General features: G+C 37.4%; 1 protein-coding gene across 1 annotated transcript; it reads left to right on the forward strand.

The window, feature by feature from the left end:
- The first annotated feature begins 8,945 nt into the window (after positions 1 to 8,945).
- Positions 8,946 to 10,012, forward strand: LOC128509640 (perforin-1-like). Its single transcript, XM_053481454.1, has 2 exons — positions 8,946 to 9,100; positions 9,519 to 10,012. The coding sequence occupies exons 1-2, from the start codon at positions 9,095 to 9,097 to the stop codon at positions 9,930 to 9,932; spliced, it is 420 nt and encodes a 139-aa protein (XP_053337429.1). The 5' UTR covers positions 8,946 to 9,094; the 3' UTR covers positions 9,933 to 10,012.
- Positions 10,013 to 14,871: the final 4,859 nt, after the last annotated feature.

Consider the following 14,871-nt stretch of genomic DNA (forward strand, 5'->3'; position numbering starts at 1 on the left):
TTCAATTATAAAATAATTCAATACTGAAACCCAAATCCCTCTTTAACCCCTGATCAAGGGCCCTAATTTGTTTGTGGAACTAGGGATTGTACAAGCTACACAGTGCACTAGCTCTCTATTTAATGCTATATGGGGTTCAATCCCAGAACCCAGAAGTTGATGGGAAATATAAAGTAAATCTCTTTGTTTCTCAGAATGTTTCTCAGAACTGTCCACCACCTCCAGTGTAAGAATTTAAAATTACTTTCACTTCATCTACACTAACTGTTGGTCGCCAGCTCCTGTTATTTAGTTCCACCAGACACAGAAGGATATGTGCATATGTTGTGTAGCAGAATAAAAAACAAACCATAATCTATTGTTTAAAGCAGTACCACACTTACGGTTGTGCTGTATTCTCTGTACTCTCCTGGTGGATGATGGTGTAAGTGGTGTAGGTGAAAACATATTTTATTTATTTGGTCATGACAAGTGCTACCTACAGCTCTTTAGTTGTTATTAGAAATAGAAACCAGCCTGTGTCTCGGCTGTTCAGATATCTACTGTGGGTATATAAACAATATTTAATGCATACTAGCTTTGGTTTTGCTTAGAAATTAATAAATAAATGACTTTATAAAAATAATAATAATAATAAATCATAGCCAATGTACTGTACATTGGTCAGAACTCGCTCTTTCAATACCTTCATGTTTCATACAGTTTCCAAGCCTGTATGTACAGTACAGTATGTACTGTATGTCTGAGGACTGGCACCATAAGTGAAATCAAAATGTTAAGTAGAAGTGAAGTTATGAACAATTTTATGAAAGATTATAAACTGCAAGTTTTGACAATGTACTGCGCATACATCGACTTGAATCGACTGCTGGACAGATGTTAATGAAACTTTGGCATTAAGTAATATTACCACAGCTGAAATAACAGCGCTGTGTGTGTGTGTGTGTGTGTGTGTGTGTGTGTAGAGTCAGCCAACAAAAAATAAATACACAATTCAGGAAAATTTGTATAAACATTATAATATTGAATTTATTGCTATACATTATATATTGATATATATATACTGTATATGATATTATTAATATTATATTATTATAGTAAACTATTTTCTTTTTCCTGAAGGGTGTATAATTTTTCTTTTTGGTTGCCTGTATATGTTTCTGCATCACGTACTGTATGGGCCATGAGGTGGGTAGAAATTAGATTATTAGACAAAAACTGAAGCTCTGGAGCTTCCAGCCAAAAGGCTTCATTTCTCAGGGCTTCATTTGCACACAAACCCCCCCTACTGGTCAAAGAATGTAAGGCGAGCAGATGGTGTCTGTAGTCATTTTACCAGTACTGTATGTGATCCTCTCAAAGCTGTCTTGCCCTGGTTGTTACATTTTGATCAGTGTTCCATGGGGGTTGTGAGGTGGAGCGACAATTTATTAATTTTTATTTAAAAACAATACTACCCACGAATTGTGCAGCGATTGCTTGGGCTTTACATCTTTGTATATATAATTTATTTTTGCACAGCAAAATAATACATTTTTTTGCACAGATATTTACAAAACAAGACAGTAAACACAAAGGACCTCTGCTGTTCTCAATATACATGCTTCCATCATTAGAAGACATGGGATTAGTTTCCATTGCTATGCTGATGATACCCAATTATATATCTCAACAAAACCAGACGAAATACCCAAGTTGTCTAGATTAACCGAGTGTGTCCAGGACATTGGATGACCAATTCAGCCTGCGTTTAGAAAGATGTATTGCTACTATAAGCTCAACAGTAAAAGATCTGGGCGTAATATTAGACAGTAACTTGTCTTTTGAAAATCATATTTCCAATATCACAAAATTAGCCTTTTTCCATCTTAAAAATATTGCCAAACTTAGGAGCATCTTATCCGTATCTGATGCAGAAAAGCTAGTTCATGCATTCATGACCTCCAGACTGGACTATTGTAATGCATTACTAGGTGGTTGTCCTGCATCCTCAATAAACAAGCTTCAGTTAGTCCAAAATGCAGCCGCCAGGGTTCTCACTAGATCCAGAAAATATGATCATATAACACCTATATTATCATCCCTGCACTGGCTACCTGTTCAGTTTAGAATTAATTACAAAATAGTATTACTTACATACAAGGCTTTAAATGGTTTAGCTCCCACATACCTAACCAGTCTTTTGATACGCTATAATCCACCACGTCCCTTAAGATCACAAAACTCCGGACTTCTGGTAATTCCCAGAATTTCAAAATCTACAAAAGGGGGCAGGGCATTTTCATATTTAGCTCCAAAGCTTTGGAACAGTCTTCCAGAAAGTGTTCGGTGCTTAGACACAGTTTCCCAGTTTAAAAGTAGACTCAAGACGCATCTCTTTAATCTGGCATACGCGTAACTCATCCCATAACCTCATACTCCAGTACATCTATCCTGAATGGCAACTGCGCTAATTCTCTCCATCTGTTCTGTACTTTTCTACCCATCCTGAGGCATCATAAGATTGTACCAGCTTCAGTAGACAAAGGCCAACCCTGTGAGGATCCTGAGGCATCCAGAGAAGGACCAGCTCCAGCTGGATTCTGCCTTATGATGGTTGGAGCTACACATCCTGCTCCTGTGCTCCCAGTGATCCAGACCCCATCTGCCCCTCTGCACCTACTGACTCCCTGTGCTGAACTGGACTTTATGTTAATTTAAAGAACTTTTGTTATATTGTACTTTCACCTGCACAACACACATGATGTTATATCATCTCTATCTGTTATCACCCAGCAACCTAAAAAGCACCTAAAAAAACAAAGCTCAGGATTTTAAATCAGGTCTTTTATACTTCCTGTTTGAGACAATGTCAGTCTTTTTAATGATACCAAACACTGTTGTATTATTCATAAAGTTAAACAATATCTCTGAATATATAAATAATAAATAATGTTGTCTATAGTAGTCCAATGTTGTTTCATTATTGTTGCATTGGGGATATTTCTTACTATGTGATCTAAGGTTTCATCAGCTCGTATTATATTTTGATTTTGTCACTTTTTTGAGGTCAGTAACTCGAACATGTTTGTGTATCAGCAGGGTTTAAACAAGGCAATAAAAAATACCCCCTAATGTGACTTCATAAAAGACGATCCCTTCGCGTTAGTGATGGTGAGGTGAAGCCTTTTAGATGTCAAGGCTTCCCAGACAATAATTTCTTCAAAACGTCCAGTTCATGAAGCTTCATTCAAGGGCTCATTCTACTGTCATCTAGTGGACAAATAAATTTTGTGTAGCAACTAGATTATAACATCACAAGCAGCACAATTAATATTAATAAACAAAGTTTATAAATTAAGGTCATTAATATACATTCAAAGATTTTATATGCATTTTCCTTCTTCATATATTAGATAAGAAATAAATGTCAAGTTTCTTATGAAATGTAAAAAAAAAAAAAAAAGTTTAACTGATTCTTGATTTGTGACTTTAAGAACAAAAATATAATGATCCAGTCACGTGATTCCAGCAAGCGAGGCTTCATTTGGACACGCCGCCCTCTGCTTGATTCATACAGTGTTTAAGTTTTGTCTGACAGGTATTTCAGGTACAACATTAACACACACTTTAGGAGGCCTCTGAGACGTCTGTCAACTTGTTAAAGGGATAGTAGAACATGGGCCCTTAATGCTGTACAGAAGGTCTTTTGGCAGGCTCGCTGGTATACAGTATGTAATCACCTGTTGATGATGGCCTTCATCTTACATTTTAGAAATTATTTAATACTTCTTATCTGAGCGATACCTTTATTCTTCCTCCCAAGCAGTCAGATGAATCCAAGAAGAAAAAAAGCGAATCTTAATTTGAAGTTATTCAGATTTATTTAAATTATTTTACGACCAATGGATGAGAAATGATTTGGAATGTGAGATTGCATGTGATTGGTTAATTTTAAATACAGTCACTCCCTTAGTTATAAAATGGTGTGTAAATTTGCATCAAACTTTTTTTTATTTGCCCCAATGTTTTGCTTTTGATAATTTTTTAATTAGATTTTTATATATTGTAATTTTCTATGGAGATCAGAAAACGTTCCGGAGCTGAAATAAAACAAATGATCACATGATTCTGGATCAAAATCAGTTAATTCAGAAAATCTATAGCCAAAAGTATGTGGACACCTGACCACCATATCTATACTGGATGTACTTTTTGAAGCATCCTATTCCAGGTTTAGATCCATTTTTTTATTGTTGTTATAATAAGCTCCACTCTTCTGGGAAGGCTTCCCACTAGATTTTGGAACGTGCTTGTGGGAATGTTTGTCCATTCAGCCACATGATGTTCAGTTGTATAACCTGATTCAGTTATATGACCTGAAGTATGGCCTCTTGGGATTTAAACAGTGACGTTTCAGGTTTTGGAGTGACCTAGGGAAAGTTAAAACTGCCCATTCATGCTCGATAACCCTCCAATGTGGTTGAATTAAAACAATTCTGCAAAGAAGAGCGGGCCAAAATTCCTCCTCTAATTTGTTTAATGAGCTGAATATATTAAGTGTAACATATGCAACAAAAGCTATATCAGTAAGGGGTTAAATACTGTTTCTGTGCATGAATTTGTACATTTACCAGATATATGTGAGACTGCATCACCTGTTGATAAGCTCAAGGTTTCTGTATACATTCGACCCTCTTTAAAATGTGGCAAAGCCAAGCAGACAGCATTTAGGCTTTTTCTGCATCCTGGGTAAGATGAAACTATAACTCCCTATATCTACCTTTTAAAAGTTAAGTTTTTATTTATTATAGTTCACACTTGACTCTGAGTATTCCTCTCTCTCTCTCATATTAATCCACACGATGCAGCAAATTGGGTAGAATAAAAAACCCAACTCATCTAGTTCTGTCCTGTTATTTCTCACAGGCATAAACATCAGCATGGCTTCTTCTCTTCATCTTGCGTCCCTTCTCATCCTGGTCTTCTCGTCTCACACGATGCTGACCAGCGCTCTCAATGTGTACGGGTTTCGAGCTGTCGGCCTCCCTGGGGATTCGTTCGGTAATCCTCCTGACTCGTACGTGAAGGCGAAGTGTGGTGGGAGCAGATACTACAACACTGAGGTCGTTCAGGGAACACATGACCCCAAATGGACGACAGCAGCTATATTCTTCTGCAATGTTGGGGACAGTCTGATAGTGGAGGTGATGAGCAAGGGTTTTAAATATGATGAGAGTTTGGGGTTTTGTATCCATAAAGTGTCCGCGAGTGGAAATGGTAAAGAATTTCACTGTACGTTGAAGACCAAAGGCACACTGTACTATAGATATTATGTCTAAAAAAAAAAAACATTTCTGTATTTATCATGTGAGTCTAACCGTGTTTAATAAAATTGCAGACTATTAACAAAAAAATAGTTTTGTTATTGAGGTTTCTTCGCCAATCCTTTTGTGAAATCGCTCTTCAATTGTGGTTCATATGCGCAACATGCAGTTTCCCTTTCCTTAAAAGAACCATAGATCATCAAGTTTACACCAATACCAGTAGCTACACCGTGTCACCAAAAGTATGTGGACACCTGACCATCGTACTCGTGCATAGTTTAAATCACACAACTGTACAATTTTACTTCAGTACGACCAATAAGCCCAACCCTGTTTCAGTATGACGGTGTGCCTGAGCACAACACGAGCTCTATGGTGTATTAATGTTGAACTGTGTTAATGTTCTTATCACTGTGTTGAAGCTGACGTGGTTAAATACTGTACATGCTCTGAGATATAGAGGTATACTACACGGCAAGGTCTTAAAAACACAGCTCCAACATAAAAGGAAAAAAACAGCTGATAATATCAAGGATGATGTAGAGAACGAGAGTCAGGGAGAAAGAGCGAGAGAGAGCGAGAGAGAGAGAGAGAGAGAGAGAGAGAGAGAGCATTTTGAGAGTTCAGCATTATGGCTGTGGAAACGTTTTCACAAAAACAGGTAAGAACTGTTAAAGTCTTTCACAAACCATGTGATTGTAATTATTTAACTCTGAATGTCGACTGTATTTTTTTTTAATATGTCGTTCAAAAATGTGTTAATCCTGTGTTTGATTGGTTTTAACATTTCTTCGCTCCAGTTTCCTTTTAGGACGAGTATAGGACAAAAAGATTTTATTCAATATTAATTTTCAATTTTATCAATTTTCATTAATAAGCAGTACATCTTTATATTAATTACTGTGTATTCAGTCTATAATGCACAGAACTGGGCTTTGTGTTAAAAATGACTTTATTCTAACATCAGGAAGAAAAGAATAAGAGATTGTACTTCTGTTCATCATATGATATTCGGGAAATTTATATGATGTAGCTTCATGTAGAATCATTATATTATAGAGAGAAATGGTTTCAGAAAATCATAGTGAGTAAATGAAGTACATTTTAATTTTAAGTTATTTCCAGAACCTATAATAGATTCCTAGCTTAATTGTGAAAATAAATGTTTAAAATTTTAAAGTTGAAATGTAGTTAGTGGGCAAAATGTTGTCTTACAGCGTCTTAATCCTTCATGCAAAACCATGCATGCCCAAACCCTGTGATTAAGGCTAATTCTAACCCAGTTTGGAGCTTCAGATACAGGTATGAAATGTAATAATATCAAAGGTTTTTTTTACTGTTTCAAATGTTTCATGTTAAATTCCACTATTTTTGTGTTGTTTACTGTATATACTGTGATTCAGACACATTACATTTATTAGATGAAAATGTCAAACCCATAACTTCACTCACTCACTCATCTTCTAGACCATTTTATCCGGCATTCAGGGTCGCAGGGAGCCTATCCCAGGAGACTTAGGGCACGAGGCAGGGTACACCCCGGACAGGATGCCAATCCATCACAGGCCACACACACACTCTGTGGGCAATTTGGAAACAACAATTAGCCTAATCTGCATGTCTTTGAACTGTGGATGGAAACCGGAGTACCCGGAGGAAACCCACCAAGCACGGAGAGAACATTCATACAGTACTCCATACACACAGAGACAGGAATCGAGCCTGGCCAGGAATCCAACCCAGACCCTAGGGGTGCAGGGGAACAGTGCTAACCACTACACTATCATGCCGCCCACCCATAACTTCAGTTTATTCCAAAAAGGTATTTAATCAAACATTTTAATATCTAAACTTTTTCTGTTCATTCCTTTACACATGGTGCAAATGGCAATTCTTTCTCTCTCATAACAGTTTGTCAGTTTGCCATTATTCTTATGTGACTTTCCTCCTAAAGGCATCCCTGACTTCAGTTATTTTTTACAACAAACACCTGCAGAATTATAATAAATACCAGCCACATGCACTCAAAGTCAGATTCATTTATTGACCAAAAAAAGGTGTCAAATTTCTAGACAGTCTAAATTACTGTCAAGTTAAATTCATTCACCACTGTAAAGTTCCTTGGTTGAAATTTTGTCACTTATCGTAAAAAAAAAACAAAACACAAAGGTGTGTGACCACCCCACAGCAGATTTGCCCTTTTCAGGTTGGAGTACTCCAGCACATTGGTGAGGCTCTTTTTTACAAAAACATTCTCTATCCATGGTATTGTTGGGGTATTTTCTGTGCACAGCCCGCATCAGCTGATCTGATGGATTCTGGTCTGGTCATTCCACTAGGTTTTGAAACATGGCTGTGGAAATGTCTGACTATTTACCCATTAGAGCATTAATGAGGCCTGGCAAGAAGCCTTAGCACACAATTAGCCTCCCAGTTCATCATTATGGGGTTGAGTGGGATTAAGCCCCCCCCTCACACACACACACACACACACACTTCATGGAGATGCCGTCCTGCTGGCTCTAACAAGTAGGCAATGTTTTATTTCATAGTAAAGGTGTGTGTGTGTGTGTGTGTGTGTGTGTGTGTGTGCAAATCGCCCTGACCTGTACATGAAGGTGTGGTGCGGTGGGGGTCAGCGGAGGCCAAACTGAGTCATTACCGGCACAAAAAATCCCACGTGAAACAAAGCGTTTAATTTTAGCTGCAAGGTTGAGGCAACTCTGAAGATGGAGGTGTGGGACAAATATATCGAATATCATGACCGTTTGGGATTGTGTACCCACACAACCTCAACCTCGACTGGAACTGGTAAAGAACTTAAGTGTACCTCCTTAAAGAAGGGCACATGGTACTACAGATATACGGTCTAAACAAGATCTCTGGACTCTGTACTCATCATGTGACCACAAGGGTGTAACTGTGTTCAATAAAACTACAGAATATTAGCAAAAACTTGTGTCTTTTAGGTTTCTTCACTAATCCATTTTTAAATGTGTTTCATGTTTGGCATGTTTAATCGATTTCCATCAGGGAACCTCTGAGATAATTGTTCTATTGATACTAAAAAGAAATATGTTCCTGTGACAACAATATTAATGAAGTCACATTAATAAATGAATAAACAAAAAAAAGAAAGCGGTACGGTGCGCGCCAGTGATGGGTGTGTCCCTCAATCTGTTGTTGCTCCTCGCTCACTTGGAAGGTTCACTAAGTAGGGGGCTTTCTCTCCTGCAGCTCCACTGAAAATGGGTGTTTTAGAGATATTAAAAAGAAAAAATATTCCTGTGACTTCAATATCAATTCTAATTTACACCAGCACCTGGCCATCATGGCCAGTTCCCAAGCTTCCCAAGTTTGTTCACAAGCTGCCTGACCTCACTAATGCTGAATAAGCACAAAATAAAATGAAGTGGAAAGCCATTTCAAATGACTGGAAGTTATATTTTTCCGCAATACTAGTGTCCATATGCTTTTGCTCATATACCGTAGTTAAACATGTAGCTTTCAAAGAGCTCAAATACAGATGAGAAGAACAAGCTGTGAGTGTTGGTTTTGGCAGACAGCTGTTCTCTTCTCAGATGTCAGCCTTTTCCAACCCATGTGTTTCTTCTCACTGCACCAGGTGTTAAAGTTCTTATCACTGTTTACTGCTGACATGCTGAAGCTCAGGTGGCAACAAACATCACTGGCTGATGAAGTCAAGGATGATGTCTTGATTACAGTATATTGCCTTTATATAAACGTCAGATGAATGAAAGAGGTAGGGTATTTCTGCTGCAGTGCAAATGCAGGTGAGAGCTCTTACACAACTCATGTGAATGTAATTATTTAATTTTGCGTGTAAACTTGTGATCAATATGCATTAGCAATTTTTTTAATGGTTTTAAAATGCTTTATTCTGCTTTTATATAACTAAGGCTAAATATTAATGTATCACAGAATGAACTAATCCATCTTTACATTAATAATTATCTACAACATGTAAAACAATGTTGAAACAATCCATATGGTAACATTATAAATAAAATAAAAAATAAATAAATGAACAAAAAAAATCTTTTGAAGGAAGATGTTTTTTTGATGGTTATATGTAAAGGGAAAGTGTACGGGCAATTTAGATATTGGATATATGTACATTTATAGTTGCATTTACCCCTGTTTAAAATGTTATTATTTTATTTATTTATTAATTTTTGTACTATCACACAGATACAAACCATGATGTTCTTCTCCAGTCCTCAGCTGGTGTACCTCACCGTGTTCTTATTAGCATGCCTGGCCTTTCCTAGCGATGCTCTCCTAAGGGTGTATGGCATGAATGGTAAAGGTCTGGACGGTGATGTTCTAAATCCTCCTGAACCCTATGTGAAGGTGTTTGTTAGAAATATACTCATGGGGCAAACCTATGTGATTAACAGTAGTTCTAACCCCACATGGAGCACCAACGTGGTCTCTAGTACAGCTAAAGTCAACGATGAGGTCAAGCTGCAGGTCTGGGACAAGGATATTAAGTATGACGACCTTTTGGGAACGTGTTACGCCACGGTGAGGAGCGGCATCAATAGCTTTAGGTGTAGTTTGAGCAAAGGAGGTACACTGAGTTATATGACTGAGTTCCACTAAATCATTGATGTGATGTTCTCTGCAGTTCCTCACTGTATATTTGATTGATGATCACATAAATAAAACAACTTAGTAGCATCTTTTGTTGTTGTTCAGTTTGTTTTATGCTTTTCCTAACATACGTAGCGTTTTCATTTACTTAGATCACTTACAACACTTGGCCTATACCGAACTTTAAACAACACAGAGCTAATACCTAATCCCAGGATGCTTGTTCATTACTGATGTCCCTCTAGTCCTCACAGTCGAGGACAACCTGGGTGGTGACCATGGTGATCTTCACCTTGCAGAGGGTCAGAGAATTAATGCCTTGGAATCCAGCACCTCTACTTTAGTGCATAGCCGTTCCGGTTGACCTTCCAGTTGAGGAGTACAAGTCAGACTTTTCACGGCTTTTTGAAGCTACAGTATCTGATCCTGTGATATTGGGGTTGGAGATACCCCTCGAAATCCTAATATCCTTGGCCCCCAATCTTATTGAAGACAACCCTTTTCAGCTGCCATAGACAAACACATAAACACCAATCCCAAAACCCACATCCATAGAACATCCACGTTCGTAGAGTTTACGTTTATTTATATTGCAACTTATCACCATCATACTTCAACATATTTTATAAGTTATTATATAATTAATATCCTATTTAAAAGATGGTAAGATATGAAAATATTGGTGAATGCTTTCAAAACATACTATATCTTGTTCCCTTTACATTTTTATCACTAAGGGTCAGTAGTATGCAGATACCTGGAGAATTAATTCGGGTGTATAGTGCTGTGCTGTAAAACCAACAGGTCTGCAGGCTTTAATCCCTCCGCAGCTTGCACTGGATGAAGCACGGTGACTAAACGAAATCAGTGTTAGGGTTGGTACCAGAAAGCAGCATAATATTAACTCACTTATAGGCTCCAGACCCCGTGACCCTAAATACAGGATCAAGCAGTATAAACGATAAGTAAGTGTGTGAGAACAGCAAAGTAGTTGGTATTCTTGGTATGCTACAAACATAAAAGAAAATGTCGGGAAGGGAAAGGGGTTTAAGGAGGGAAGACAGAAAGAAAGGGAAAAAAAGTATGTGAACGTGTGTACACATGCAGGCATGTGGGCACAGGCTGGCGAGCAGTGGCAGAGTGGGCCCGTGCGGGCAGCGGCCCCTGCCACCGACCGCTCCTTAAACCCTTTGCCCTTTCCCACTCTTCTGTGTTTGTTGTGCCGCCCATGAGTCAAAACCCGTTACACTATTGGAGAATGCGAGCATGAGGCACCCGGTACGGACCTTGGGTTGAGTCCCTTATGAGGTTGAGGCCTTTATCACAGACAGGCAATGCCAGGGGCGACAGTAAGCTCGAAGCTGAGGGTGGGGCAGTGTCACTGCGCAGAGGAATAAAGGGAGTTTTTACTCTTATGACTGTGTTCTGTTATTCTGCACAATCAAAAGTCAAGTTCAAGTTCAAGTAGGCTTTATTGTCATTACAACCATATACAGTTAGTACACAGTGAAACGAAACAACGTTCCTCCAGGACCAAGGTGCTACATGCAACATAAATTTACAACATAAATTAACAGAGACACATAAATTAACAGAGTCCTGGTTTGACTTGAACACTTCTTGTATTGCGCACTTACTTATAATTGAACATAATGTTTAACCAATGTTGCTATAACAATCTGCCTTTAGGTGGCACTGTGATGTTAATAATCCCTCTAAGCATGATGTATTTGTCATTTTATATATATATATATATATATATATATATATATGTATAATTGTGGTATAAAAAAATGTGTTTGTTTAAAAATGTACACATGGCCAGCATCACTGTAGTTAACTGATTAAACATGTGCACAACACTAGCACTACTGTACTTAATTCCAAGGTTTCATATAATTTATTTCCTCTTTAACTGGTGCAATTCAGAGGGGAAAAAAGAGAGATTGTAATAATCCGAATATAATTCCTGTTATATTTGAAAGCATTAATTGAGGCTTTAAGAGCTAATGGTGTGATGCAGTTTTTGACAGTATTGCTGAAATGGGGAGTTGAAGCAGAACTGGAGATATTAATTTTAAAGTCTTCCCTCAAGAGAGAGAGAGATCACATTAACAGCAACAACGTCCTTCTACAGAAATATTCACTTATTCATCCCTGAAAGACAAATGAAAGTTTACATGATTCTGGATAGTTTTGTTTAAAAAATAGACAGTTTTACATGCTAAGGCCAAATGTAAGTACTTTACTCATCTGACCATCACACCCTTGTTCTTGTTGAACATAAAGTATTATTCCTGATTTATACCTGCCGAGACTGAGATAAATGAAAAAGTTCATGAAAATGTGCATATTAAACAAACTTTAACCAGGCTCAGGTTTACAAACATATTTTTATTTAAAGACAATGACCTTGGGAAGGTTTGCCATATTGTACTGTACAAGTTGCAAATTAATATTTGAATCATGGTTTAACCATTCAGTTTTTAATTATACTGTACTGTTATTGTACTTGTTCAAGGTAAAACTGACTGAAAAAATGTTTTAGGTCGGTTTGCCATTTATTGTGGTTCAACAGCTTTTTTTGAAAAATGAAATTCAAATTTTAATGACATTTAAAAAAAATAAATTGTGAAAATCAAAATAATTAAAACAATTTGATATTTTATGCAATTAAGTTGTATTACAGCAATCGATATTTAGTATAAAGTGCTTTATTCTTCAAATTCTGCTGAATTCAGCTAGGCTTAGAGTCGAAAAGATGTCTGCAGTATTCTGGTGTCACTCACTGAATCCAGGTCTGCATGGTTGCTTCCTGGAAGAGATTGAAGACAGAAATATGCAGCTTAAATTGTACGGCTAGAGTTCAGATGGTTTGGACTTATAGAGAGAACACAGTACTAGCAACTGGACTAAAATCATATAACCATATGATCATATTTACATTTAGCAGACGCTCTTATCCAGAGCGACTTACATTTTTATCTCATTACACATCTGAGCAGTTGAGGGTTAAGGGCCTTGCTCAAGAGCCCAACAATGGCAACTTGGTGGTTGTGGGGTTTGAACCTGGAATCTTCCGAACCGTAGTCCAATGCCTTAACCACTGAGCTACCCCTGGCTCTATCATATAACCCCAATATTATCATCACTGCACTGGCTACCTGTTCAGTTTAGAATTAATTACAAAATAGTATTATTTACATACAAGGCCTTAAATGGTTTAGCTCCCACATACCTAACCAGTCTTCTGATACGCTATAATCCACCACGCTCCTTAAGATCACAAAACTCTGGACTTCTTGTAATTCCCAGAATTTCAAAATCTACAAAATATTTAGCTCCAAAGCTTTGAAATAGCCTTCCAGACATTTCTCTCCATCTGTTCTGTACTTTTCTACCCATCCCGAGGCATCATAAGATTGTACCAGCTTCAGTAGACAAAGGCCAACCCTGTGAGGATCCTGAGGCATCCAGAGAAGGACCAGCTCCAGCTGGATTCTGCCTTATTATGGTTGGAGCTACACCTCCTGCTCCTGTGCTCCCAGTGATCCAGACCCCATCTGCCCTCTGCACCTACTGACCCATCCCTATGCTAAACTGGACTTCATGTTAATTTAAAGAATTTCTGTTATATTGTACTTGCAGCTGCATAACACACATGATGTTATATCATCTCTATCTGTTATCACCCAGATGAGGATGGGTTCCCTGTTGAGTCTGGTTCCTCTCAAGGTTTCTTCCTATTGCCATCTCAGGGAGTTTTTCCTTGACACTGTTGCCATCACCCTTGGCTTGCTCATCAGAGACATTTCATTCATTCATCTCATTATTATCTAGACACATTTTTCTCACACATACACAAATTATTATTATTTTTTTTATGAATTTCTTTTGTTTTTGTGAAGCTGCTTTGAAACAATGACCATTGTTAAAAGCGCTATATAAATAAAATTGAATTGAATAAAATCAACTCTCTAACTCATATCAAAGAGTATCTATATAAATCAAAGCAAAGTTTTGTCTGTACATTGGTTAGAACTCACTCTTTCAATGATATATTTGATTTATATTCATACACTGGAGGACTGAAACCATTCTCAGAAAAACATTGTGTCTGTATGTATTTTTGTCTGTATGTCCAGCCAAATTTTGGCACAGCATCATGCAAAACTGGCTGCACAGAATTTAACAAAATTTTCCAGTAGTTTTTCATATTTGCCTGAAGTTTAACCTGCACCATAAATGGGACCAAAATGTTAAGTAGAAGTAAAGTTATGATCAGTTATGTGCCAGATTCTAAATAGCAAACTTTGACAGCCTACTGTGCCTGCGTTAATCTGTGGGTGTGTCTTAAATCAATCTCCGGACAGAATTTGTTATAACTTTTGCAGTACTTAGATATCTGCCTGAAGTTTAACCTGCACCATAAGTATAATCTGAATGTTATGTTATGAATCTAGAACAGTTATGTATCAGATTTGATAATCTACTTTGAAATGAGCTACTAATAAGCTACTTGCTCAATGTAAACAAAAACCTGTGCCAATAGATATTAATTAGAATAAATTAATTAGAATAAATTAAACTGAATATTTATACTGGGATAATTCAGCCAACAGCCAACTGCGTCTTTTTGAACTGCTCACTCATACCCTGTTGGGGGTGGCATAACGCACTCAGAGGACAGCGCTATCCGCTAGTGATGGGAAGTCCGAATCATTTTAGTGACTCTGTTCTTTGAATCTTGTTCATCAAAATGAACGAATTTTTTTTTGAGTCATTTGTTCATTTTGTTCTTTTGATCAGAAATAAATTAAAATGTTGCGTTTTCAATAAAAATACCCTCAATACGTCTATATACACAAATTTTGGCTATAGTTCCAGTTATACAAAATATTACAATGCAACCAAGGACATATTATAATAAACAAAGTGAGTAGCTCAC

Source organism: Clarias gariepinus, chromosome 21, assembly GCF_024256425.1.
Source record: "Clarias gariepinus isolate MV-2021 ecotype Netherlands chromosome 21, CGAR_prim_01v2, whole genome shotgun sequence".
Taxonomy (NCBI): domain Eukaryota; kingdom Metazoa; phylum Chordata; class Actinopteri; order Siluriformes; family Clariidae; genus Clarias; species Clarias gariepinus.